The following is a 27,181-nucleotide window of genomic DNA, read 5'->3' as shown; positions in this document are numbered from 1 at the left end:
TTTCGTTCTGCCCCTCAAACAAGGCAGTTAATCCACTGTTTCTAGGCCGTGATTGAAAGTAAGAATTTCTTCTTAACTGACTTGCCTAGTTAAATAAAGGTTAAATAGAATGGTAGACTCTTGAGCTTTCCGTGTCAATGCCTTAAGTTTTAGTCCGCGCTACTCCTCTTTGATTGCTTTAGCTTCTGTCGTTGTTATCAGAACACGACCATGTGAAGATGCATTTCTTTATATGAGGTTACTTTACTTGCGTGTAGCTACGTTCCCTGTGTTTTGCTTGTGACAGCACATCTGTCCTTTTTAACACGTGGGCTTTTCGGTGAGTAAATGTCCAGTGTGATATTGTCGACTTGAGGTCATCGCAGTATTCCAACAATAAGTGAAATGCAAGTGGCACACGGTGTCACTATAGACCACAGAAGTAAATGAAGTCACTGATATTCCATGACTCCTCCTCTCTGAAAGAAAAAGAGAATAGAGTCACCAGTCTCGAGAGCTTTGTGATGCGAAACACTCGAATGGTGGTGAGACGGAATGGGCTGGGTGGATTTTTAAAAACATTTGACCGGTTTTTAGGTTTCGTGGAAATGTGAATATATTCTGTTGGATTAATTCATTTTGAAAAAGCAACCATGGGTTGTCGAAGACAAAGAGAAGGCGTTTGGATTCAGTGCGTCGCGTTGCTTTGTTTATTTGACTGGTCTGCAGCGCAGATCTCTTACTCCGTTTCAGAGGAGGTGGACAAAGGCACGTTTGTGGGGAATCTCGCTAAGGATTTAAACCTTAATGTACACGAACTGGAGTCGAGGGGTCTAAGGATTGTATCGGGACATAGTAAGAGGTATTTTGATGCGAATCTGAAAACAGGATTACTGTTAGTTAACGAGAGAATAGACAGAGAAGAGCTTTGTCCGAGTACGGTAAAGTGCTCTCTAAATATGGAGGCCATATTGAGCCATCCTATGCTTCTCCACCGCATCGAGGTGAATATTTTAGACATCAATGACAATTCTCCGTCATTCATTAAAAAGGTTGCTACTTTTAACATATCTGAATCTTCATACCCCGGTGAGCGATTCCCACTGCCAATAGCGAATGACGCAGATACCGGCAGTAACTCGGTGAAGAGCTACAAGCTGAGGCCGAATGAACACTTCTCCCTGGATGTACAGAACGGTGGAGAGCAGAGTGTGTCTGCTGAGTTAGTGCTGCAGAAAGCTTTAGACCGAGAGAAACAGCCTGTGATCCAGCTCACACTGACCGCTGTAGATGGAGGAAAACCTCCACAATCCGGAACGCTGCCTATTGTTGTAAATGTCATAGATTCTAATGATAATTCACCCTCATTTAGCAAGCCGCTGTATAAGGTCAGTGTGCCTGAGAATATACCTTTTGGGACTACAGTCTTAACACTCAGTGCTACTGATTTAGACGAAGGACTAAACAGTAAACTTGTGTATTCATTCATTGAGCGTGGGAATCTGAATCCTGCTGATATGTTTGCCCTGAATTCAGATACAGGTGAAATGACTGTCAAAGGACATTTGGATCGGGAGAAAAACGCAGCATATGAAATACGTGTACAAGCAACTGACCAAGGCTCCTCACCTCGCAGTGGTTATTGTAAAGTATTAGTTGAGGTTGTTGATGTTAATGACAATGCTCCTGAAATATCAGTGACATCATTAATGAGCCCAGTGAAAGAGGATAGTGAAATAGGCACGGTAGTCGCCTTGGTGACAGTGATAGATAAAGACGGAGGGAAAAATGGCCTCACTAACTGTAATCTTGTTGAGGCTGTTCCTTTTAAATTAAAGTCGAACTATAAAAACTATTATTCCTTAGTTGTAGATGGGCCTCTTGACAGAGAGAGTGTTTCTCAGTATAATGTCACCATCATCGCTATGGATGAAGGGACCCCGCCTCTCTCCAGCACCAGCGTTATTACTGTGCGCGTTTCTGATGTGAATGACAACGCACCTCGCTTCTCAGAACCAATTATTAATGTTTATGTGAAAGAGAACCGTCCTGTAGGTGACGTCATTTATACGATGTCTGTTTTTGATCCAGATTCAGATGAAAATGCAAAAGTGACGTATTCATTATTAGATAAAAGTGTTTCAATATCATCATTTGTAAATATCAACTCGGATACCGGAGATATGGTCAGCTTGCAGTCTTTTAACTATGAGGAGATACAAACTTTCCAGTTTAAAGTTCAGGCCACAGACTCTGGTGTTCCTCCTCTCAGCAGCAACGTGACTGTGAACGTTTTTATTCGGGATGAGAATGACAACAGTCCTGGGATTCTCGCGCCCTATTCTGATCACGGCTCCGTTAACTCTGAGAACATTCCCTATTCTGCTGAAGCGGGCTACTTTGTGGCCAAGATCAGGGCTGTAGACTCCGACTCTGGTTACAATGCACTGCTTTCTTATCACATCTCTGAGCCCAAGGGAACCAACCTCTTCCGAATCGGAACCAGCACCGGGGAGCTAAGGACTAAGAGGCGAATGAGTGACAATGACCTGAAAGCTCACCCGTTGGTCGTGTTGGTTTCTGATAACGGAGAACCCTCACTGTCAGCGACTGTGTCTATTGATGTAGTGGTGGTTGAAAGTACCATTGAAATCCAGACTCAATTCAGAAATGTGCCGAGAACAGAGGAGAGTGTCTCTGATTTAAACCTGTATTTGCTGATCGCCATTGCCTCGGTGTCAGCGATATTTTTACTGAGCCTGATCAGTTTAATAGCTGTAAAATGCTTCAAGACAGACGACAGTTTCGGCATGCACAGCGCCCCAATGATCACCACACACCCTGACGGGAGCTGGTCTTACTCTAAATCTACTCAGCAGTATGACGTGTGTTTCAGTTCAGACACACTGAAGAGTGACGTAGTGGTTTTCCCCGCACCGTATCCACCTGCAGATGCAGAACTGATCAGTATTAATGGAAATGACACGTTTGACAGGACTCAAACATTACCAAACAAAGACAAGGTAAGAGTCAGTTAAAACTGAAATCTGTTTTTCTCCCTTTGTTTAGGTCTACCAAGTATTCTGCATTGTTTTGCTTATGCTGGTTATTATGACGTTGTTTTGTTACTCGTTTGAATGATCGATTTTATTTTAGAACGTTCTGAAGTTGTAACATTGTGTTACCAGTGTTAACATTTGCTTGCTATTTGCCTGGATGGTTAAAGCGAGAGCGGTCTCGTTCTCCATGGTGCTGAAACGCATCACGCCCGTTTGCGAGAAGTTTGTCTGATGAAGTGGCTGAACATTTGCGTTCTGGTGTCTATGTTAACTAGGCCGAATGAAATTGAGTAGTTTTTAACTCCTCACATTTAAAATACTGTAGAACTCACCAATATCATCGGATATGAACAGATATTATGGTCATGACCCGTAGCTTGTATGGTCACTTTATGTGTTTTGAGGGATTGCTGATTTTGGTCTTCACTTCCACAGAAATCTATAGCCGAGTTGTTCCGTTTTCTCTGTCGATATCCACGCGGTGTCGCTATCTGCTCACACAGTGTAAATCTTCGCTCGTTGTTTGAGGCTCCTCCCTTTACAGGGGCATTGTTCGGTGTCGGAAAAAAACCGCTTTGTTTGCCCGAGCAGCAGAACATCGTGGATCTCGTCTGGGTCTGTTTTGGATTTTAAGAAATTACGCAGCTATGCGGATGACAGCTGCTTTTGGTAGCTGGAGGTTTAATAAGCAGAATACTGTCACAATGACTCACCAAGCGTTTATTTTTCATCCGTGGATGTACTACCTTCTGCCGTTGTCCCATCTTTGGGGTATCGCATCAGCACAGATTGTCTATTCCATATCGGAGGAATCTAACCCGGGCACTGTTGTCGGACATTTCGCGAAGGATTTGCATCTTAACGTGCAGGACCTTGAATATCGTGGGTTTGAGATTTCGGGACTCAATAAGAGGTATTTCGATGTAAATACAAAGGCTGGAATTTTGTCCGTGAGGGAGAGAATAGACAGAGAGGAGCTCTGTACTCGGAGCACGAAGTGTTCCTTAACGCTAGAAGCCATTGTGAATTCGCCATTGAACCTATACCGCCTTGAGGTGAATGTTTTGGATATAAATGATAACTCGCCATCGTTTAGGTCTCCTAAAACCTATTTGAATGTATCGGAGTCTGCATTTCCAGGTGAGAGATTTCCTTTGGACAGCGCCTACGACGCAGACATAGGAGCTAACTCGGTAAAGAGCTACAAGCTGAGCCCGAATGAACACTTCTCCCTGGATGTACAGAACGATGGAGAGCAGAGTGTGTCTGCTGAGTTGGTGCTGCAGAAAGCGTTAGACCGAGAGAAACAGCCCGTGATCCAGCTCACACTGACCGCTGTAGATGGAGGAAAACCTCCACGATCTGGGACATCACTTATTATAATAAATGTAGAGGATGTTAACGACAATATTCCTATTTTCTCAAAGCCCCTCTACAAAGCTCGTATTCCCGAGAATAAGCCTCCAGGTAGCTCCGTAATTATGATTCAAGCGAAAGATTTAGATGAGGGGCTAAACGGAGAAATAGTGTATAGTTTTATCAACCAAAACAATGACAATAGCATTGATGCATTCGCAATTAATTCCGTAACTGGAGAAATCACCGTGAAAGGCGTGGTTGATCACGAGACCAACAACGTTTTTGAAATCCGTATCCAAGCTAAAGACAAAGGCCACAAGCCAAGAGCATCTCACTGTAAAGTGCTGGTTGAAATTACCGACGTGAATGACAATCCACCAGAGATATCTGTCACGTCTTTAGTTAACGTTGTAAAAGAGGATGCGTCATTAGGGACAATGGTTGGCCTGATAACAATAATTGACAATGACGCAGGCAAAAATGGCGCTGTACAGGTTAAAATACTAGACTCCGTACCATTTACGATAAAGAGCTCTTATAATAATCATTATTCTTTAGTAGTAGATGGGCCTCTTGACAGAGAGGGTGTTTCTGAGTATAATGTCACCATCGCAGCTACGGATGAAGGGACCCCGCCTCTCTCCAGCACCAGCGTTATTACTGTACACGTTTCTGATGTGAATGACAACGCTCCTCGCTTCTCAGAACCAGTGATTAATATTTATGTTAAAGAGAACAGTAAGGTAGGAGACGTCATTTGTACGACGTCTGCTTTTGACCCAGACTCAGATGAAAATGCAAAAGTAACTTATTCTTCATTAGATAAACGTGTTTTCGTATCATCTTCTGTAAATATAAACTCAGATACAGGAGATATAGTCAGCCTGCAGACCTTTAACTATGAAGAGACGAAAACTTTCCAGTTTAAAGTTCAGGCCACAGACTCTGGTGTTCCTCCTCTCAGCAGCAACGTGACTGTGAACGTTTTTATTCTGGATGAGAATGACAACAGTCCTGGGATTCTCGCACCCTATTCTGAGCACGGCTCCGTTAACACTGAGAACATTCCCTATTCTGCTGAAGCGGGCTACTTTGTGGCCAAGATCAGGGCTGTAGACTCCGACTCTGGTTACAATGCGCTGCTTTCTTATCACATCTCTGAGCCCAAGGGAACCAACCTCTTCCGAATCGGAACCAGCACCGGGGAACTAAGGACTAAGAGGCGAATGAGTGACAATGACCTGAAAACTCACCCGTTGGTCGTGTTGGTTTCTGATAACGGAGAACCCTCACTGTCAGCGACTGTGTCTATTGATGTAGTGGTGGTTGAAAGTACAGGTGAAATCCAGACTCAATACAGAAACGTACCGAGAAAGGAGGAGAGCTTCTCTGATTTAAACCTGTATTTGCTGATCGCCACTGCCTCGGTGTCAGTGATATTTTTACTGAGCCTGATCAGTTTAATAGCTGTAAAATGCTTCAAGACAGACGACAGTTTCGGCATGCACAGCGCCCCAATGATCACCACACACCCTGACGGGAGCTGGTCTTACTCTAAATCTACTCAGCAGTATGACGTGTGTTTCAGTTCAGACACACTGAAGAGTGACGTAGTGGTTTTCCCCGCACCGTATCCACCTGCAGATGCAGAACTGATCAGTATTAATGGAAATGACACGTTTGACAGGACTCAGACATTACCCAACAAAGAGAAGGTAAGATCTAGGCTATACATGAACGGGCATTGTATTATATTGAATTATACCGTTATTGCTCCTTTAAACTTATTGCAGTCAAGAATATTGTTTTCAAAGTTTCTCTTACTTTAGAAAACAACCCTTAACTCTAGAGTTGTCACCTGTTGCTTATTTTCAATGAGCGTGTAGCCTCATGTCTTGAGAGAGGGAGTGTTGCTGTCCATGGTGCTGAACTAGTTAACGTCCGTGACGTTCGAATGCCTCGCTATGACGCTGTGGATATGTGTTCCGAGTTACTTTTGTATTTGATTCAAGGATCCAAAAATGAGTTGTTTCAACGGATGATAGAGTTGCAGCCTAATTGAAAAAGGCCAAATTTGTGAGCTTTTTAATGGCAGCAGAATCAGAACGTCAGCGGTTGTTTTTTTTGATGGATTCTGTTTTTTTTCTTCATGATTGTGCAACAACCAATACTTTCTTTCATAGGATGTAGTTTTATTTCCATTTTCTATTTATATAATGCCAACACTTACCCCCATGTTTAGAATATTACTACTTAGCGCATTATTCCAAGTCCGTAGTCTCTCGCTCTCTCTCTTGCACCCACAAGATCGATTCATTGATGGTGATTGCATGTTGTTGAATCTTTTACAAACCACCACCGAGGTTCAGTGAAATATAAATTGAAGCAAACAGACAGTCATTTAAATTGAGTGTAAATGGAGGAGTCTGCGTTCCTGTGTATGAGTGAGCTGGCTTGGCACAAGCAGGGGCCTGCCTATCTTTTTGTGTCCCCAGGAGGTGTGTGGATGACAGGATAGGCCTCTCTCTCGCTCTCATGCCTTTTATTCTGCTGTTCCCTCAGCTTGGAGGATTACTGCTGTAACAACCTTTTCTTTCACATCTGAGTGCATGAGTAATCCTTCTCTTTCATTCTCTCCCTTATCCTTTTTATCTATCCCCTCTGTTTCTCACCCCTGCTGTTGCTTTGTACATTTCCCTGACTCACTGTGCATTTCTCTCAATCTCATGGTCTCTCTGCTCCTATTGCATTCCCATCCTTTAATCGATTTCCCTCAAACCCTCTGCCCCTTTCCCTCAGCCACTATCCCTGCCTGTCTTTCTCGGTCTATGTTCCCTTTTCTAATTCATAATTTTCTTTCCTCCAGTCTCACTGTTCCTCTTGCTTTCCCACCCTTCAATGCCCTCTTTGCCCCTCCCCCTCCTACCTTTCCCCTCAGCCCACAGGCCTTGTTCCATCCCTCTGATTCTCTCTCCCCTTATTTCGCTCTCTATACAACATTTTCCTTCCATTTTCTCAGCCTCAGTGTTCCGCTCAATATCAATTCCCATCTATCTCTTTGTCTCCCTTATCGCCCTCTCTCACCCTCCTTCCATCTACCCTCCCTCCTTCAGTCCACCAACCTTGTTTTCATGTGTGTGTGTCTGTGTGTGTGTGGGGGGAGCAGCTGAGAGGAGTAATGGTGAATTAGCAGCAGGTCTCCCCAGACACGCATGCTATCAGCCTGAGCATGCTGTAAACAGGATTCTTCTCATTTTCATTAACATGCGCTAAGTGTGTCAGGGCGGCTCGATCCGCTCAGCGTGTAAGCTGCTCGGCCCCTTTTTGTTGGACTACACAGACTGTGTCTATCAACAGCAAACGCTATCTACTCATGCGGATTGAGCATTCTTTTGGCCATTTAAAGTGGTGCTGTTTGTAACCAGTGGCATTCAAGTGGGCTTTGTAAATATTGTGTAGTCTAGGCCTCAATGTAGCTCTGTCCCCCTTGGTCTCTGTATCGCACAAAGCTCTATGATGTACTTCTCTTTGATAATAAGTTCTTTAATACTCTTTCATAATACACTGACCTATTTTTTTTGTGAGTGGTCGGTCAGTAAAAACAACTAAATAAAATACCAGCTCAGAGCCACTGTATGATCATTTGGTTGGTTCAGAATGTGGTCTTATCTATGTGGTCTGCTTTGGGGGGCTCTCTATGATCACACGGGAGTTCTGAATATTGCATTGCATGTGTAAGTGGGTCAGTGTGTGTTTGGAAGATTGCAGTGCCCTCTGAGCTCAATGCGAGTCAGTATGTGTTTTACTAGGTGTCTGAGAGTCACACAAAATATATTCTCTATGTCGCCACGCTCTCTCTCTGTGCTGCGTTTGGCCCGGTGTGGCTCCAGTAACAATGCCTGAGGCTGTCTCTTTGCATTCGAGTGGTTCAGAATGCGCTCTGTAGGCTGCAGCTCTGTGTGTGTGTGTGTGTGTGTGTGTGTGTGTGTGTGTGTGTGTGTGTGTGTGTGTGTGTGTGTGTGTGTGTGTGTGTGTGTGTGTGTGTGTGTGTGTGTGAGAGAGAGAGAGAGAGGCTGTGGTAATTTTCCGCTCTGCTCTGCAGCAGAAAGGATCTCTCAGAGCCTTGGCGTCTCGGCGAGCTGCAGCCTGGGCTGGGCGGGGCTGACGTTACCGGCAGCAACTCAGCAGTCAATCACAGCTAAATCGGGGAGGCGGGACAAAGGGTTAGGGGAATGAGGTCGCAGGGCTTATCCCTCCAGCTCTCAGGTCACCACCATGTCTGTGTGTGGGTGGGTGTTTGTCAGTGTGTTCTCTGTGTACGTGTGTTTATTTGAGTGTGTGTAATTTCCTAATATCAACAGATTCATGTTGGTGTATTAAACAGTATTGCACTTTAGTGTATGAGTTTCTTTGTGTGAGCAGCAGTGTGTGTAGTCCTGTATTTAGCTGAGTGTGTGTTATTCAATAACGTGTTTATTACATTGGCTGTGTGTTAAGTGTGTGTTGGCTAAAAGCCTCTCCCTCTGCTCTGCTGGCCCCAGTGTTGCAAAAAGCATTACATTATTGATTATCTAAGTACATTATCCCTGGTGAGGTAGCCAGCTAAGTGCTTCACAATTTTACTGGATTGTATTTCTACAGCAGGGGGCATTCATTCACCTACTGTAAGTCATTTAGGTTCAGTAACCATCCAGATGGGGTCAACTATTGTTACCCAAAAAGACACCCTTACCCCCAGCTCTCTGGTTCAGATTTAGGTTGCATCATGGTTGACATGATTGGGCTAATGATAATGTGGCACCTTGAGACGCCTGCTCTATGTCCTGGCTTTGTTCCAGCGTCCTTTGTTTAGCACACAGACATGCACGCATGGACACTCGGGTGTGAACACGTCACTTCCTGGTTTCCTCCCTCCTGGGTGTGGCTCTTCGCAAGGGGAAGGGAGCTCAGCGGAGGTTGCCATGGAGATGATCCTCATTGCTGACGTGCACCAGTCTGTTTCTCAGAGAGAGAGAGTGAGAACTGCAAATGTAAATCCACCCCACTCAAAGATGAAAAAAGAGAGAGTGGAAAGGCAGAGTGAGGGAGAAAGGTGTGAGAATACAGAGAGAATAATGGATTGAGAGAAAGAGGGAGGGAGATGAAGACAGCAAAAAGGTGACAGATTTGAACAGGGAGTGTGAATGTGAAATCATGTGAAAGGGAGAGAAGGAGAGAGCCTGGATGAGGCAGACGAAAACAAATTAAACAACTACAGGTGTCTTGCAGCTAAGTGGAAATACAAGCGGCTGAGAATAGGTCACAGATAAAGACTGAACACACACACACACACACACACACACACACACACACACACACACACACACACACACACACACACACACACACACACACACACACATTATGGCATTAGGCTGTTGTTGCAGTCTATAGATTAGCTTTGTCATGTTCAGAACCGCAGGGTTCTTCCATATCCATCCAACCCGTCCATCCAGTGTGGCTACTAAGCCAGGGGTCCTGAGTGGAGGGATAGACGGGATCGGGCGCCTGCCTGCTGTCTCAGATAGCTTTGTTTACCACAACATGAATCTGTTTAATTTTATGTTCAGGCAGAACGGGGACAGCCCACACCCTGTTTAACCCCTCCAGGACCCCGGAGGAGAGATTTACTTCCACTTTTGTACTGTCATGCCCATTACACAGAAAGGAGGATACACTGGGGAAGGCATAACCAAACGCACCCAGCACAGTCTCTCCATCCAACCCTTTATGCTGAAAGGGAGGTACACTTGGGAAGGCACAACCAAACGCAGGGAGAACAGCCTCTCCACCTCATCCTACATACATGGGAAGGGGTCATCATCTCTACTGAAACCAAGATGTTATATCTGTGATTGAAAAGGTTCTAAAGCATGTTATGAACCAGTTAAACACGCAGGGGTAAACCTGCGCCCCCCTTTCAAACAGGCCCTTCGATCTATGAGTCTTTAGATGGAGATTCTCGGTAGAAAGGTGTGCGGTCTTTCATAATACATTGGTTTTACAAAGTTAGCGCTGATGCCGCTAGAGTGTTAGCATGTTATTAATCGGACGTGAAACAAAATGCAGTTAAGAGTTTTGCCGCAGGGTAGCCTTTGATCTCTGTTTGCTGGAAGGTCTTTACGATATCATGATTCATTAACAGGGAAAGGGGTATACCTCGTCAGTTGCACAACTGAATGCAGTCAACCGATATGTGTCTTCCGCATTTAACTCGAAACCTGTGAATAAGAGAGGTGCTGGGGGATGCCTTAATCAACATCCATGTCACCAGCGCACTGGGAGCAGTTGTTGTCGGGGGGTTAACTGCCTTGCTCAAAGGCAGGATTGCAGATTTTCCCACCTTGCCGGCTTGGAGATTCAAACCAGCGACCTTGCGTTTATTGGCCCAATGCTCTTAACCGCTGGCCTACCTGACAGAAATACCAGATATGTTATCTGTTAGTTATATCTGTTTTTTTTTGTGCTTACGGGTGTGGTTGATCATGTTTACCACATAGTGCTCTGATCAATCTGTGAGATCTGGCTTGTGTGATTTGTAATGCCTTGTTGCAAACATGTATTCTCTTGCAGGCTGAGGGTGTTGTCATTGGAAACAGATTCTCTCGTCAGCATCTTTTAGTTTCCTTCTCTCTCCTCTGGAGGGGGCCTGGCACTGTCCTTCACAGCCACACTGTCAGACGCGGAAGGAGAGGAAAGGAGGAGAGCTGCGGATTGAGACACACACACACACACACACACACACACACACATTGTGGAGACCATGCTGAGTCGTTCCTTGCAGTATCCTCTTACACCAATAGAGGTCCCAGTATTACTGTTTCTCCCTCTCTCATCCTGTCCTGGCTGCAAACTGCAGTGCTCTTGGCACTGAGACAGAACACCGCCCCTTAGATTTTTCTCTCTCTCTCTCGCTCTGTGGCACAAATCTTAAAACGCTTAGTTCCAGAAAAACAAATCTCTCAACCCTCCTGTTCCACACAATATGGCAGATATTGTAGTTAGCAATTGAAATGGATGAATCTCCATCATTTCTCACATCCCTCCAATAAGTGGTGCAGTCTGATGCAATGGGCTCTCTCTTCACCTAAATGGTCAGGATTTGTTTTCTTCACTTTAGGAAAAATAATAGCAAAGTATCATTTGTGATAATGGTGATGATCAGTGTGTTTCCTTTCGTGGTTTGTCAGCCTCTCTTCCTTTTAGCCTACATATATCATTCTCTCTGAGGAAATGGATGTTTTGTCATTTCCTGCCTGTTAGATGCAGATTTTTCATCACTATGGCCTTTTCTCCTGGCAACACAGACGCTGTGATTGCTGTCCTCCTACACAACAGCCTGCAGGCATTTTCATTTGTTGAGAGAACGAGAGACAGACAGAGAAAAAGAGAGAGAGAAAGCTATTTTGTTTTTTCATGATTATTTTTAATGGATTTCCTAAATGCAAGAGTCCTAGAAAACCAGGTGGCCATTTTGTGTGCTGTACCGTATTTTAGCAGTGTAATATGGTGGCAAGATTTGTGCCATGCAGTAGTTCTGTATAAGAGGTCTAAATCCTGTAGTTACGTATAGGCACAGTGTAACTACACATAATGTATGTGTTTCTTCACGATGAACAGTACGTGGTTCAAAGCTCTGACTCCATCTTGTGTGGCGCGGGGACGGGGGGACGGGGGGCATGTATGAGGTCATCACTCCTTGCCCTGAGAACACCAGACGAGACAGCAGCTGACGATAACAAAGAGACGAGACACTCTCAGAGCCCAGATGCTCATTCAGTCTCTTCACCCAGGGCTAGAGTCAGTGCTGGTCCCAGTCCCTTTGTGTGTGTGCATGTGTGTGTGTGACAGAGCGACTGAGGCTTGATTCACCCAGTACCGTCCATGACCCATCTCTTTGACGAGCTCTCCTCCAGCTGGGACATCTGACTCAGAAACGGAGGGCTTCCACATGGCATAACAGATGCTGAGGGGGGCTGGACGAATGGCTTTTAAACCGGGACAATTCATGTGTCTCAATAGAGAGAGTGTTACTGGAGAGCCTGTTATTAATATGTCCGCCATCTTGCATAATGGATGGAGAGGGTTATTAATATTATGTCTCGTCTAGCTCCAAAAAGAGAGCACAGGAAGTGCCCTCAGAGCTCTGCACCTTTTTCACTCTCCCAGTCACTGCTCCATCTCTCCTCCTGTCAGTCTCTCTCCATTCTTTACCCCCTCTGTTTCTCATCTCTCCCCTCCCTCTCTCTGTCCCGCTCCCCTTCTCTCTCTGGGGTGGTTTTAAGAGAGGACATGACAGTGGAGAGGGAGAGGCAGCAGCAGCAGAGACATTAGCTCGCGTGTTTCCACTTCAGACATTCTGGTGGCCCTGGGCCAAAGCTCTCCCAGCTAGAGCAACGGATGTCACAGACACACAGCACAGCTGGACCAGAGAGGAGGGGAGGGAGGGAGGGAGGGAGGGAGGGAGGGAGGGAGGGAGGGAGGGAGGGAGGGAGGGAGGGAGGGAGGGAGGTGAAACAGGAGAGAGGAAGGATAGAGGCACTGAGAGGGGAGAGTATGAGGCAGTTGTTAGAGGGTAAGAGAGGGGGTGGTGAGAGTGAGACGAGTAGGGGAGGATTGCAGGAAGAGAGGAAAGAGACAGTAATGGTTGGTGAGGAAAGAGATGGGATAGAGGGAGACAGAGAGGCAGAATAGATGATTTCACCCTTCAGTCAGTGGTGAAAGGACAAGAGCAGAGAGAGGGAGCCATTGAAGAGAATTGGGACATGTACGGTGTTTGTTCTGGCGAGACAGACATCTGTTTGTCTAGCAGAGGAGGAATTTAGATACTTAATCTCGAGCCCCTTGAGTGCAAATGAAATAATGCACAGATCTGTGGCGTGCAATTAACGGCGGAACAGATGGGTGGATTCTAACAGGTACAGTGAGAGAGATGTCAGTTGCCTGCCCATGTACCATCAGCCCAATAGACAGAGAACGAGAGGAGAGCAGAACACGATAGAGAGAGAGGCAGACAACGGAGCGAGGTGGAAAAGGCCAGGTGTAAAATCCCGCGGTGTGTGTAATTGGCGAGATAACGGTTGCCTCTTTTCATCGCTGTCTCAAATTGCCGTAAACATGGAGCTTGGGCGCCCCGCTGGGAGAATCTTCTGAATGTCAGGGGTAGCGCTGCGGCTCGCATGCTTCTGAGACTCACGAGTACGGACCGACACGAGAGCCCCGCTGTGTCATCTCCACAGCTCAGTTAAATTGGTCATTGGAAAAAAAGAAAGGAGAGCGGATGTGTAAAATAGAAAATAACATTTAAAACTCTGTCCAATGAAAAAACTTCCCTCTCGGTCCATCAAACCTAACTCAAGTCCCGTTGCACCTCCATCTCTGTTCTCTTCTGTTGCATCTCTCCAGCTCCCCAGTTCGCCACCCCCTCAGCCTCGCTTGGAGTGTGAAGAAGAGTCGCTCAGCTATCTATCCATCTACTTGTAGCATCGGAGTGACTCATTGCTCAGCGCCCGTCTTGCGGGCTGCCAGCGCATGTCATTGCCGTGGGCAGAGGGTTCAGTGGAGGAGAGCTGGAGCCGCACCGGGAGAGGGGAGGGTTGTGTGGGCGTGTTGCGTGCCTGGGTGAATCAGACTGGCACTAGTGCTCTCTGAGGTCACACAGTCCCAAATAAACACAGAACAACAACTTGATGCTCAGTCTACCATACTAGGCCTATAACTCCGACTATGTTTACTGTGGGATTTACCCAGAGATAGACATATACACCAATGATTGACCACTGGCTGAGACAATTTTGTAATTGATGAAAACTAAATTTAGTTTGAGTCATTTTTAAAAGTAAATGAGCTCCAGGCTATGCTAGTAGTTTCCCTCTTTGATTAAATAAATCAATAGGATGAGATCAGCATTCAATAACATTACTGTTTAGGCAAGCCTGGCTCCAGGATGACATGTCTGAGGGGTCATTTTTAAATCCATACAACAAGTATTGCTTTAGAGCCCTGATGACACAAGGTACAGTAGATTGGTTTTACTACTTTTAAAATGTACAAAAATGTTTCTGAAACGAGGCCCTACACATGAACAATGAGCAATCGTCACAATTTGTGCCTACCAATTCTTACAGGCTTCGTAGCTTAAACTTCAATAACTAGAACTAAAGGCTACATTTCTGTTGAATTTGTGGCACTATGCAATGACCGTAACCAAGCCACCACTTCTCCGGGTACTCAACGTTTTCTGTGTGGGAGAGTTTCAGAAAAGCTAAAAACTAAATCAAAATAAGTGCATATTCTATAGTCAATTTGAATCTGCCGCGAACAAGATGAAATGCCCATTCCCGAGAGCAACACACACACACTATAGCAAGAGAGCAGGGAGGGGGTGAAAAAGTAGGCTAGTAGGCTAACATTAGTTGTGTGATAGTAACCTATCACACAACTAATGTGTAATTTAATTAATCACAACAGAGTGAATGTTTGCCTACTTACTTCAGTAAACTAGACAAGGTATTGGTCCAACTACATTTACAAAAATGGAGGCCTATCTGAAATGCAACCATATGCACTGTCATTTTGCACACAAGAAAGCAAGCAATGTTGAAGAGAAGCCCCAGGAAGAATGGTAGCCCAAGGTGCACTCATTATGGCCAGGTGGGACGGTTGCGTCCCACCTGGCCAACATCCGGTAAAATTGCAGAGCGCGAAATTCAAATATTAAATATTTAAATATTGTTCTTTCATAAAATCACAAGTGTAATACATCAACATAAAGCTTAACTTCTTGTTAATCCAGCCATTGTGTCAGATTTCAAAAAGGCTTTACGGCGAAAGCAAACCATGCGATTACCTGAGGACAGCGCCCCGCATACAAAAGCATGAAAAACATATTTCAACCAGGCAGGTGCGCCACGAAAGTCAGAAATAGAATATAATAAATGCCTTACCTTTGATGATCTTCTTCTGTTGGCACCACAAAAGGTCCCATATACATCACAAATGGACTTTATGTTCGATAATATCCTTCTTTATATCCATAAAAACTCATTTTAGCTGGTGCGCTTCATTCAATAATCCACCCAGTTTCCCTCCATCAAAATGCATACAAAATGAATCACAAACATTACTAATAAACTTTTCCAAACAAGTCAAACAACGTTTATAATCAAACCTTAGGTACCCTAATACGTAAATAAACAATAAAATTTAAGACAGAGAATCGTTATTGTCTTTACCGGAGAAAAATACCAAAGAATGCACTCTCTTCCACGTGCTTAAAAACACTACAACCAAAATGGGAGCCAGCTAGAAAAACTGCAATTTCTGGGTCATTTTTCCAAAAACCAGCATGAAAATCTTTCTAAAGACTGTTGACATCTAGTGGAAGCCCTAGGAACTGCAATTTGGGAGGATTTCGCCTTATAATAAAAGTGACAGCCATTGAAAACAGTGGTAGGCTGAATTTTTATTTTTGTTGGGATAGTTTGTCCTCGGGGATCGCCTGCCATATCAGTTCTGTTGTACTCACAGACATAATCTTAACAGTTAATCTTAAACTTTAGTTAACTTTAAACTTTAGAGTGTTTTCTATCCAAATCTACCAACTATATGCATATCCTAGCTTCTGGGCCTGAGTAACAGGCAGTTTACTTTGAGCACGCTTTCATCCGGACGTGAAAATACTGCCCCCTACCCAAGGGAGGTTAAAACAGCACACACCGTAACCGTCAACTCAGGACCATGGACAGCAGGCTACCGCCAGTCAGCGCGATGAAAGCATAACCCTAAATGCACTGCCAATTTCAGCACCACTGGAGTGGACAGCCGGACAACAGGAGCACCGCACCCCGCACAAAGGCTCACCTCAGAGCACAACTAATAAGTTACATTGGTCATTGTCCCTATACCCATCAAATAATACAAACCTGTATACAGTGCCTTCTGAAAGTATTCAGACCTCTTGACTTTTCCACATTTTGTTACATTACAGCCTTATTCTAAAATGGATTAAAAATATATATATACTCATCAATCTACACACAATACCCCATAATGACAAAGTGAAAACAGGTTTTTAGATTTTTTTTGGAAAATGTATTAAAAATGAAAAACAAATGTACATAATTATTTAGACCCTTTGCTATGAGACTCAAAATTGAGCTCAGGTTCATCCAGTTTCCATTGATCGTCCTTGAGATGTTTCTACAACTTGGAGTCCACCTGTGGTACATTTAATTGATTGGACATGATTTGGAAAGGCACACACCTGTCTATATAAGGTCCCACAGTTGGCAGAGCATTATGTCAGAGCAAAAACCAGGCCATGAGGTCGAATGAGGTCCTTAGAGCACCGAGACAGGATTGTGTCGAGGCACAGATTTGGAAGGGTACCAAAACATTTCTGCAGCATTGAAGGTCCCAAAGAACACAGTGGCCTCCATCATTCTTAAATGAAAGAAGTTTGTAACCACCAAGCCTGGCCAAACTGAGCAATTGGAGGAGAAGGGCCTTGGTCAGAGAGGTGAACAAGAACCCAATGGTCACTCTGACAGACCTCTACAGTTCCTCTGTGGAGATGGGAGAACCTTCCAGAAGGACAACCATCTCCAATCAGGCCTTTATGGTGGAGTGGCCAGACGGAAGCCACTCCTCGGCACATGACAGCCCCTGCTTGGAGTTTGCCAAAAGGCACCTAAAGGCTCTCAGACCATGAGAAACAAGATTCTCTGGTCTGATGAAACAAAGATTGAACTATTTGGCCTGAATGCCAAGCGTTACGCTTGGAGGAATCTTGGCACTCTCCCTACGGTGAAGCATGGTGGTGGCAGCATCATGCTTTGGGGATGTTTTTCCCACGGCATGGATTGGGAGGCTAGTCAGGATCAAGGCAAAGTTTAACAGAGCAAAGTACAGAGAGATCCTTGATGAAAACCTGCTCCAGAGCGCTCAGGACCTCAGACAGGGGGCGAAGGTTCACCTTCCAACAGGACAACGACCCTAAGTACACAGCCAAGACAACGCAGGAGTTGCTTCGGGACAAGTCTCTGAATGTCCTTGAGTGGCCCAGCCAGAGCCCGGACTTGAACCCAATCGAACATCTCTGAAGAGACCTGAAAGTAGGATCTGCAGAGAAGAAGACTCGAGGCTGCTGTAATCGCTGCCAAAGGGGCTTCAACGAAGTACTGAGTAAAGGGTCTGAATACTTATGTAAATGTAATAGTTCTGTTTGTTATTTTGAATAAATTAGCAAACAATCTAAAAACCTATTATGCGGTATTCGGTGTAGATTTATGAGGGGATAAAAACTATTTAATCCATTTCAGAATAAGGCTGTAACATAACACAATGTGGAATAAGTCAAGGGGTCTGAATACTTTCCGAAGGCGCTGTATACACAGTATATATCAATTGACCCGTAAAAGCAAGCAATGACATTAAGAATCACAGATAAATCTAAAATATACTTTAAAGTAAAAAGCAAAGGCCTAAACTATACATTACATAAAAATATATGCCAAATAACCAGTGGTCTTAATTAAATGACGGAAAACCATTGAATGAATAATTCTGGCACGACGGCCAGGGAAGTCTTGCAGCCTCCTCCATGCTGTTTTGAACCTTGTGACATTTCTGATTCCATTTTCCTTCCTGGCGAAACGTACTTGTCAGGTCCTTCTCAAATGCCAGCTGGACGAGCAAAGGCTTTTTGTTGATCTGATGTAAACATGCTATGTCTGTGTTTACTGAATACGTTCTTTAGGGTGGAGCAGGGATTTTCGCACATTGCTGTAGATGTCCCAAATGTTAATCAGGCTGGCTCCAGGGTGACGTGCCTGTAGGAGCATTTTAAAATCCATGTTTCCGTGCCAACAGCACAGTCGACGTGGCTGACAATGGCCCGCCGTATCTTTGAAGAACACCGAGTGAGCTCCATTTGTTGTTACTGCCTGTGGTTGTGATTTCACTTTGTAAGAATGTGCGAACAACAATACACTCTGCTTCCACTGGTTCAATGTTTGGTTCGATGCAACAGCTCGTCAGTTGCTATGTGTAGGTGTGCAGGATGTGCAGGTGCTTGTTGTGATACTGAAGCTACTGGATACTAGCTAGCTTATTATTATGTGTAGATGTCTGCATAATTTGACCCCGCCCTGGGTGGGATCCATTGAGCTTCCTAAACAAGGTAATGAAGGTGTTACCTTATGACATTGCATGACTAGGTTCCCAATAAGAATGCATTTTGGATTTGAACTGCTTAATATTAGATTATTACACCCCCCCCCCCCTTTCTCCCCCTTCCTCAGATCACAAGAGCACACCTGGCATATCAGCCTGGTGTCATGAACTAGACGTAACATAGTAAATGTAAATCCGGGACATTAAAATAAAGGGGGAAAGGGGAAAAGCGGATATCTAGTCAGTTGTACAACTGAATGCCTTCAACTGAAATGTGTTTTCCGCATTTAACCCAACCCCTCTGAATCAAATTAGTATGATATGTTGTGTTTGGTATGGTTACATAAGACAGACGCTTATGTCTCGCAAGCCAAAGGTTGGGAGTTCGAATCTGATCACGGAAACTTTAACATTTTCATTAATTAGCAACTTTTCAACCACTTAGTAATTTTTAGCTACTTTGCAACTACTTAGAATGTTAGCTAACCATTCCCTTAACCCTAACCCTAACCATTACCTTTAACCTAACTCCTAAACTTATCCCTAACCCCTAGCCTAGCTAAAATTAGCCACCTAGCTAGAATTCGTAACATGTCATACGTTTTCCAAATTTGCAACATACTGAAGTTTTGCAAATCCGTATCATATTGTACGTTTTGCAAATTCATAACATATAATATGAATTGTAGGTTGTAACATATCATAGGCCTTGAGGCCGATATGTAAAGCTTAATAAATGGCAGTGATTATAGCAGAGCAGTGTGCGGTTTCTTCTTTGTTTCTCATCGTAACATATCATATGAAATAGGTGATGGACAGCCACATGAATACATGCCATACAAAACGTAGCATATTGTACTAAATGGAGTGTCTCGGATTTACATACAGAATAATATGAAATGCTCTGAGACCAGGTTGAGGATTTGCCACCCAGTGGAGCCTCCCCTTCGTTTAGGTCGCAATGGGGTGTATGTCCCACTGGTGCTTTGAATGGCACTGCACTCACTCTATGGCTCAGTCAATTTGACTGTTATAAAAGCGGATTGTCTAGCAAACTGGTGCCTGTCTGAGTGTTATCCAACTTTTGAGAGCTCTTCAAGAGGTGAAAGGATCGAAGATGAGACGAGAGCCGGGATTCAATTCATTATGAACCGCTGTGTGCCTTTGGTATATAAAATAAATTAGGCAATGTCGAGAGATCCTCCCCCTCACTTTGTCGTACTGATTGCGTTAGGAGTAAGAGGCCCCTCTTAATTTAATTGAATCTGATTTTAAATTGGATTCTAATAGGGGTACATGGGTTCAGACTGTACTAATTAGGAGGAAAGTCTGAGCGGGAAGATGTGGGCATTTTACTCCACTACCAGACCACCTGCGGTCAGACTTGCGCAGTGAGCCACCTCGGGCCCATGGCCAGATGTTTGAGGTGTTTGAGATATTGAGTCGAATTTAAATGAGGAACCAGCTTAACCCTAACGCAACCGTAGATGTCGGCCTACCAATGTCACGATCGTCTATAAACTTGAGGTCCACCTTTAAAGAAAGTGTCGCCAGGAACCACGGCAGTGTGTGTATATTCATGCCTGCCAGGCTATTAAATGACTATTGCTTGTTGTAAACTGCCCCCAAAGCTATCTCTAAAAATGACAGGGGTTAGTCTATTTGTGTGTGAAATCGTTCCCAGCATGGATAGAATAGGGTTTTGTGAAAAACAGCTAAATTATTTTGGTCTTTTACGTCAGGTGGAAGATTAAATTCGTGTATTTGTAATAGGATATATCTTAGCTAGGTGTTTGGGGAAAGTGAGACTGTCGAAAGGAAATGCAGAGTAACTAGTCAAGTGATGGAAAATCGTCTAAATTCTTCATGCCCACGCTTTCCACATCTGCAATTTGCACGCGCTCTATACTATTTCAGCAATTTGGGTCTGACAGGAGAGGACATGTTAGCTTGTTTTGACAGATTGGCGGAGAGGCAAGTCTCGAGCATCTTGTTGATGACCTGGTTCGTTTCGCCCGCTCACCCGAAGTGAACATGCTTCATATGACGACATATTGGGGGTGGGGGTGGGGGCTGGGGGATCCTGTGTACTGCGAGCAATATGATGTGAAACTGGAGCGGCAGCCAAGTACCCCTGTAATTTTAATATACTGTATGATCAGCCCAGCTGTCACTCTCCGGGCAATAAGTGAGAGGAGATCGCGAGCAGCCAATGACGTCTGAATTGTCTTTCAGCTCTAGGGCTCGTGGACAGCGACAGAGAGCTGGACACAGCTCACTTTGCTTTGAGAGCTGCTGAACGAGTTCAAATAGAGTAGAGGAGAACGATAGCGAAAAGGGATTGAGTAAAATCCTATAACGCATTCTTAGTTAGGATAGAGCTTTTATTTATTTAGTTCTGTGTTGTTTTGCTCGTTCTATTGTCTCTGCACTCTTAGAATAAAAGGTTCCTCATAGAACCAAAAAGGGTTCAATATATGGAACCCCTAAACGTTATATATAGAACCCTTTGATAGGAATATAGAACCCTTTTGATATAATGTTTAAACTTTATTTATCTAGCCTATAGTTTATCATATGACTCTGGCTTCATATATTTGAATTAAATAATCAGCTTTTCTTACCTTAATTCATTGAAAATTGGTAACGTTAGGCTACTTGCAAGTTGGTTCAAACACCGTCCTCAAGCGTCGTCATGCAGGAATGTCAAATGTTGAATTGACCAGAAGGTTCTATATTTAAAAAACTTTTTTTTTTTTACCTACGAGTGCATGCTTTTATTAAGCACATTATTTCCTGTTGTTTCTAGCTAACATTTAGTTGCAACAGCACAGGTATGTTTGCCACTCAGACCTCAGCAACAATGTTGCAAAACAGGAATTCGATCTTTCCGCTGCCATAGAGAGGTAAGGATGTCGGACGTCAACTAGACATTTTTCTGACCAGGCGAAATCATGCAGCAGCAGCATCATTAATATGGATATAAAAGTCAATGCAAAACAGCTGAAACAAATGAAAAGGGAAAACCTGTCAGTTCAGAGTTTGATGTGACTGGGTTATCTTGTGTTAGCTCGACAAACCATTTCTGTATGGACCTCGCTTTGTGCGCTGGGCCATTGTCAGGCTAAAACAGGAAAGGCTTTTCCCCAAACTGCTGCCACAAACTTGGAAGCACAAAATCGTCTCGAATGTCATTGTATGCTGTAGCTTTAAGATTTCCCTTCACTGGAACTAAGAGGCCTGGCCCAAATCATGAAAAACAGCCCCAGACCATTATTCCTCCTCCACCAAACTTTACAGTTGGCACTATGCATTGGGGCAGGTAGCGTTCTCCTGGCATCCGCCAAACCCAGATTCGTCCGCCAGACTGCCAGATGGTGATGTGTGATTCATCACTTAAACGCGTTTCCACTGCTCCAGAGTCCAATGGTGGCAAGCTTTACACCACTCCAGACGACGCTTGGCATGGTGATCTTAGGCTTATGTGCGTTGCTTGGCCATGGAAATCCATTTCATGGATCTCCCGACAAACAGTTCTTGTGCTAATGTTGCTTCCAGAGGCAGTTTGAAATTCGGTGGTAAGTGACGCAACTGAGGACAGATGATGTTTACGCGCCATGCGTTTCAGCACTCAACGGTCCCGTTCTGTGAGCTTGTGTGACCTACCACTTTGCGGCTGAGCTGTTGTTGCTCCTGGATGTTTCCACTTCACAATAACAACACCTACAGTTGGCAAGGGCAACTCTAGCAGGGCAGAAATTTGACAAACTGACTTGTTGTAACGGTGGCATCCTAAGACTGTGCCATGTTGAAAGTCACTGAGCTCTTCAGTAAGGCCATTCTACTGCCAATGTTTTGTCTATGGAGATTGCATGGCGGTGTGCTCATTTTTTTTTTTTTTACACCTGTCAGCAACGGGTGTGGCTAAAATTGCCGAATCCACTAATTTGAAGAGTTGTCCACATACTTTTATATATGCATTGTATGTAGCACCTTTTTTAGGAATCTGAAATGTTCTTTAATCTCATCCAGGGAACCGAAACGTTATAGGTAGCCTATGTACAACCAAAAATAACACGTTTTTTTTCCTGAGAGTGTGTGTTGATAACTTCATCTTTTAATGCTCAGCCCTAACTCGATTTGCACTGCCCTGTTGAATCCATCGACGCATTTCAAGGACAGATCCCCTCTTTACTGGGAGGATGTAGCGTAAATGTTTCCAAAGCTGCTGTGCTTATACTTAAAGTTAAACGATACATTGTATGATGATAATTGCTGAACAAATACAATGAAAAAGTTATCTATTTATATATTTTAATTAAGGGGTTTATTAACCCTATTTCCGTAGCTTATTTTATTCGATTAAATATCCGTTACTCGTTTTATTTCTATTTCTTCGATTTTTCTTCGAGCTTTGGCGTAATTGCTCGTTTGGATCAATGAAGAGAGAGAAGTAATCGCTTGGGCGTACTGAGAAAACAGATCGTCAATGTATCCCAGCACACAATGAAAAGGGCGGTGGCACTCGCTCGCTCTCCCTCGGATAAAAAAAACTACTAGTCTGCTCAAATACATTCTCTTAAGAAATGTCAAAAACGATCGACTGTTGAAAATAATGATATAAATTAATATTCGTATTCCCGAGGTGTGAATGGCATTTTTTATTTTTATTTGACGCTGTTTTCAATCGGAGGCGCTGAAATGCAGCCAGCACCGTTTGAGAGCAAGGCTCCCCCTCCCCCGCTGCCCACAGACACCATCGCACAGAGAGAGGGAGGGGGAAGGAGAGAGAGGAGAGATAGAGAGAGGGAGAAAGCGATAGGCAGCACCCGTGAGAGGGAAACAAGAGTCAGCCGCGCGGAGGAGAGAGAAAGAGAGAAAAAAAGCAGTAACCAAACCGACAAAGGAAAACATGGATGTAACGGAAAAACGTCCTTTTAAACAAGCACATATACAGGAGAGGATGCTTTGGTCGTCCTGCACATAGTAGGGGGTAACGCACGGACTCTTCCCCAGTTTTTAATGTGGCGGGTGGGGACGCACGGCAAGCTAAAAAGGCGGAAAGCTTTCTCTAATCCGTCTGCGGATCCTGCCTGCTTGCGATGGCTGTGGCGGCGCGATGCTGTTGCAGCATAACGCAGAATGTGCCTTTTACTTTTTATTTGGTAATTTTTCTATTCAGTGGCCTTACAAATGCACAAATACGATACACCATTCCGGAGGAGCTGGAGAATGGGGCTGTGGTCGGCGACATTGTTCGAGATTTGGGTCTGGACCTGCGAAAGCTCTCTTCCCGACGCATCCGAATCACCTCGGACAGCGCAAGGAGATATTTCAACATAAATCATAAAAACGGCAAGCTGTCGGTGAGTGACCGCATCGACCGAGAGACGCTGTGTGAATTCAGCGGCACATGTTCCCTCAACCTAGAGGTGGTGGTTGAGAACCCGCTCGAGGTGCACAACGTGGAGGTGGAGATTCTGGATGCGAATGACAACTCGCCACAGTTCCCCCGGGACGAGTACCAGCTGGAGATCTCGGAGTCCGCTATAACGGGGTCCCGGTTCCCCATCGAAGGCGCGCAGGATGCAGATGATGGCTCAAATTCGGTTCGGCTCTATCGGCTCAGCAACAACGAGCACCTCGCGCTGGACTCCAACAAGCCCGTGGCAAACAGCAAGCAAATCGAGCTCGTGCTCAAAAAGCCATTTGACCGCGAGCATACACCGTCTCATCAGTTCATACTGACTGCTGTCGACGGAGGCACCCCTGCGCGCACGGGCACAGCCAAAATCAACGTTCATGTCCTAGATTCCAACGACAATGTGCCCGCGTTCGACAACTCCGTGTACAAAGTGAAACTGTTAGAGAACTCGCCCAAGGGAGCTCTGGTGATAAAGTTAAACGCCACAGACCCGGATGAAGGCACAAACGGGGAGGTGTTTTACTCTTTCAGCAGTTACACCCCAGAGAGGGTGAGACAAATGTTCTCCATGGATACAGATACAGGAGAGATCCGAGTTAAGAACAACATAGACTATGAGGAGACTAACTCCTATGAGATGTACATACAAGCTATGGACAGGGGCCCTTCTGCAGTGGCCGTCCACTGTAAAGTGGTTGTAGAGGTTTTGGATGTGAATGACAATATCCCAGAGATCGTGCTGTCCTCTCTGTCCAGCCCAGTCCGTGAGGACGCTCGGGCAGACACGGTGGTGGCCTTGATCAGCGTTAATGACCGGGACTCCGCACAGAACAAACAGGTGACCCTGGAGATCCAACCTGGCCTCCCCTTTAAGATCAAGTCCTTCCGGAACCACTACACCTTGGTCACCTCCGCCTTCCTAGACCGGGAAACCATCTCCACCTACAATGTCACAGTAACCGCCATTGACGGAGGGACCCCGGCCCTCTCCTCACACATGACCATTAAAGTTGACGTGGCGGATGTCAATGACAACCCTCCTCGCTTCGAACAGACATCCTACACGGTGTACATGACGGAGAACAACGCGCCCGGGGCCTCAATGTGCGTGGTGAAGGCTCTGGACGCTGACACCGGGGAGAACGCTCGCATCACCTACACCGTCCTCAATGACAACAACCACGGCATCCCCGTGGCGAGCTACGTCAGCATCAAACCCGACACGGGCGAGGCCTATGCCCTGCGAGCCTTCGACTTTGAGAAGCTCAGAGAGTTCCACTTCCAGGTGAAAGCCCAGGATGGTGGCGTGCCACCCCTCAGCCGCGTGGCAACCGTCTATGTTTACATCATGGACCAGAACGACCACTCCCCCAGGATAGTCCATCCTCCAGCCAATGGGACGCGGACCACTGAGACGCTGATGAAGAATGCGGAAGCGGGGGCTCTGGTGACCAAGGTGGTGGCGTGGGACGGGGACGCTGGTCAGAACGCCTGGCTGGTGTATGCCCTGGAGCAGATCACCTCCGAGCTGGACCTGTTTAAAGTCCACGAGCACACAGGGGAGATCCGCACCACGCGGCGCGTCAGCGAGGACAACTCCACCTCCTTCCTGCTCACCGTGCTGGTCCGTGACCATGGCGTCCCGCCGCTCTCCTCCACCGCCACCATCAACGTGCACGTCATGGAGCTGCCGCCCAAGCTGACCCCCGACCCCAAACGTATCATCAGGCCTCACAGCCCACTACTGTTCTCCAACGTGACCCTCTACCTGATCGTGGCCCTGAGCGCCACCACCTTTGTGTTCCTGGTCACCATTGTGGTGCTGGCCATCGTCCGCTGCCACGCCTACTGCACCCAGCCCGGTTCCTGCTCCCCATGCTGTGTGTCCCAGAAGAGAGTCCCCGAGGGGGGCACCTCGGCCGGCGGGGGTGGAGGGTCATTGGGTCGAGGGGGTGGGGGAGGTGGAGGAGGGGGTCAGGGTCAACCCAACAATAACGTTGCTCTGCGGAGAGACCTGAAAGTGGAGCCTCACTACATCGAGGTGCGGGGGAACGGCTCCATGACCAAAACATACTGCTATAAGACATGTATGACGGCCACGTCGGGGAGCGACACCTTCATGTTCTATAACACGGGCCGGCCCCACAGTGGCACCTGGGGCTCCGGGGGATACGTCACCAGCCAGAGTGGACAGAGCCAGATGTTTGTGCGCAGGCTCAGCATGCCAGACGCAACTGCGATACAGGTGTGTGTGTGTGTGTCCCGTCATCTGATCCCAACAATTACATCCCAACTGTCTGGAAAGCCGTTTCATGCGTTGTTTTTATGGGGAGATGTATTATTTGGTTTTTCCCCTAGGCAGTGTTTTGTGGAACAGTGTTTGGCATTTACAATTTTCATGAAGGGAGGGGTGTAGAGGAGTTGTCATCTTTTTTTGTTGTGTTTATGCAAAAGTAAACTCTTAATATGCTCTTTTTTAATATATATTTTTTGCAGATATGGTCAAGTTTGAAATCACCTAAATCATTTATACGCTCTTGTGTCACAGGCCTTGAGAATCGAACACCTGAAAATCACAGTGCCCCTCCCAGTTCTTTTTTTTAATCCTTTGTTTATTTTTGTCAAAAGGTTACCTGGGTTACCTGGGTTACCTGGGTCACCTGAACTGATTGCATTGTGTTGCAGTAGTAAAGGTGTTTTTGCTGTGTAATGCTCTGTTGTGAGCTCTGTCTGTACATTACGTACATGCATGCAGTGTCGGAAAATATGTTCTCTAATTTCTCGAGCGCTTTGTGAACGTGTTTAGATTTTAGCTGTGCGGGGTGCAGGCAAGCTCAGAGGTTCTTTGTGGGAGCTGTGTGCTTGTGTGCATGTTTGTGTTGGCGGGTGGATACACTCTTGTCTCCGTGTTGTGTGTGTGTGTGTGTGTGTGTGTGTGTGTGTGTGTGTGGTGCTCGGAGCCTCTTTAGAGAGCCTGAATCATCAGAAACAAACGGCAGCTATCAGATGTTTATGCGCCTCGCTCATCCGTGGTCGTTTAGGGAGCTGTTACACAAATACTAGTATTCAGGGAAAACATCTCTCTCTCCATAGCTCACTCCACCTTCTTCTCTCTGTTGTGTGCTGTACCGCTACAACCTGTGGC

At 45.4% G+C, this 27,181-nt stretch overlaps 1 protein-coding gene across 16 annotated transcripts in view; it reads left to right on the top strand.

The window, feature by feature from the left end:
- Positions 1 to 27,181, top strand: part of LOC112220813 (protocadherin alpha-C2-like) — a 211,359-nt gene that overhangs the window by 149,614 nt on the left and 34,564 nt on the right. Inside the window, exon 1 of one of the 16 annotated variants that reach the window (XM_042302981.1) lies at positions 523 to 3,002. The exons of 13 other annotated variants lie outside the window; for them this stretch is intronic. In XM_042302981.1, the coding sequence (XP_042158915.1) occupies positions 633 to 3,002 (2,370 nt within the window). In that variant the 5' untranslated portion in view covers positions 523 to 632. Of the gene's footprint in view, positions 1 to 522; positions 3,003 to 3,335; positions 6,113 to 23,093; positions 26,282 to 27,181 lie in introns of those variants that run through there. 2 more of the 16 variants (XM_042302976.1, XM_024382709.2) reach the window with 2 other exon arrangements.

The sequence above is a fragment of the Oncorhynchus tshawytscha genome, linkage group LG21 (genome assembly GCF_018296145.1).
Source record: "Oncorhynchus tshawytscha isolate Ot180627B linkage group LG21, Otsh_v2.0, whole genome shotgun sequence".
Taxonomy (NCBI): Eukaryota; Metazoa; Chordata; class Actinopteri; order Salmoniformes; family Salmonidae; genus Oncorhynchus; species Oncorhynchus tshawytscha.
This window is presented reverse-complemented; position numbering and strand designations above follow the sequence as displayed.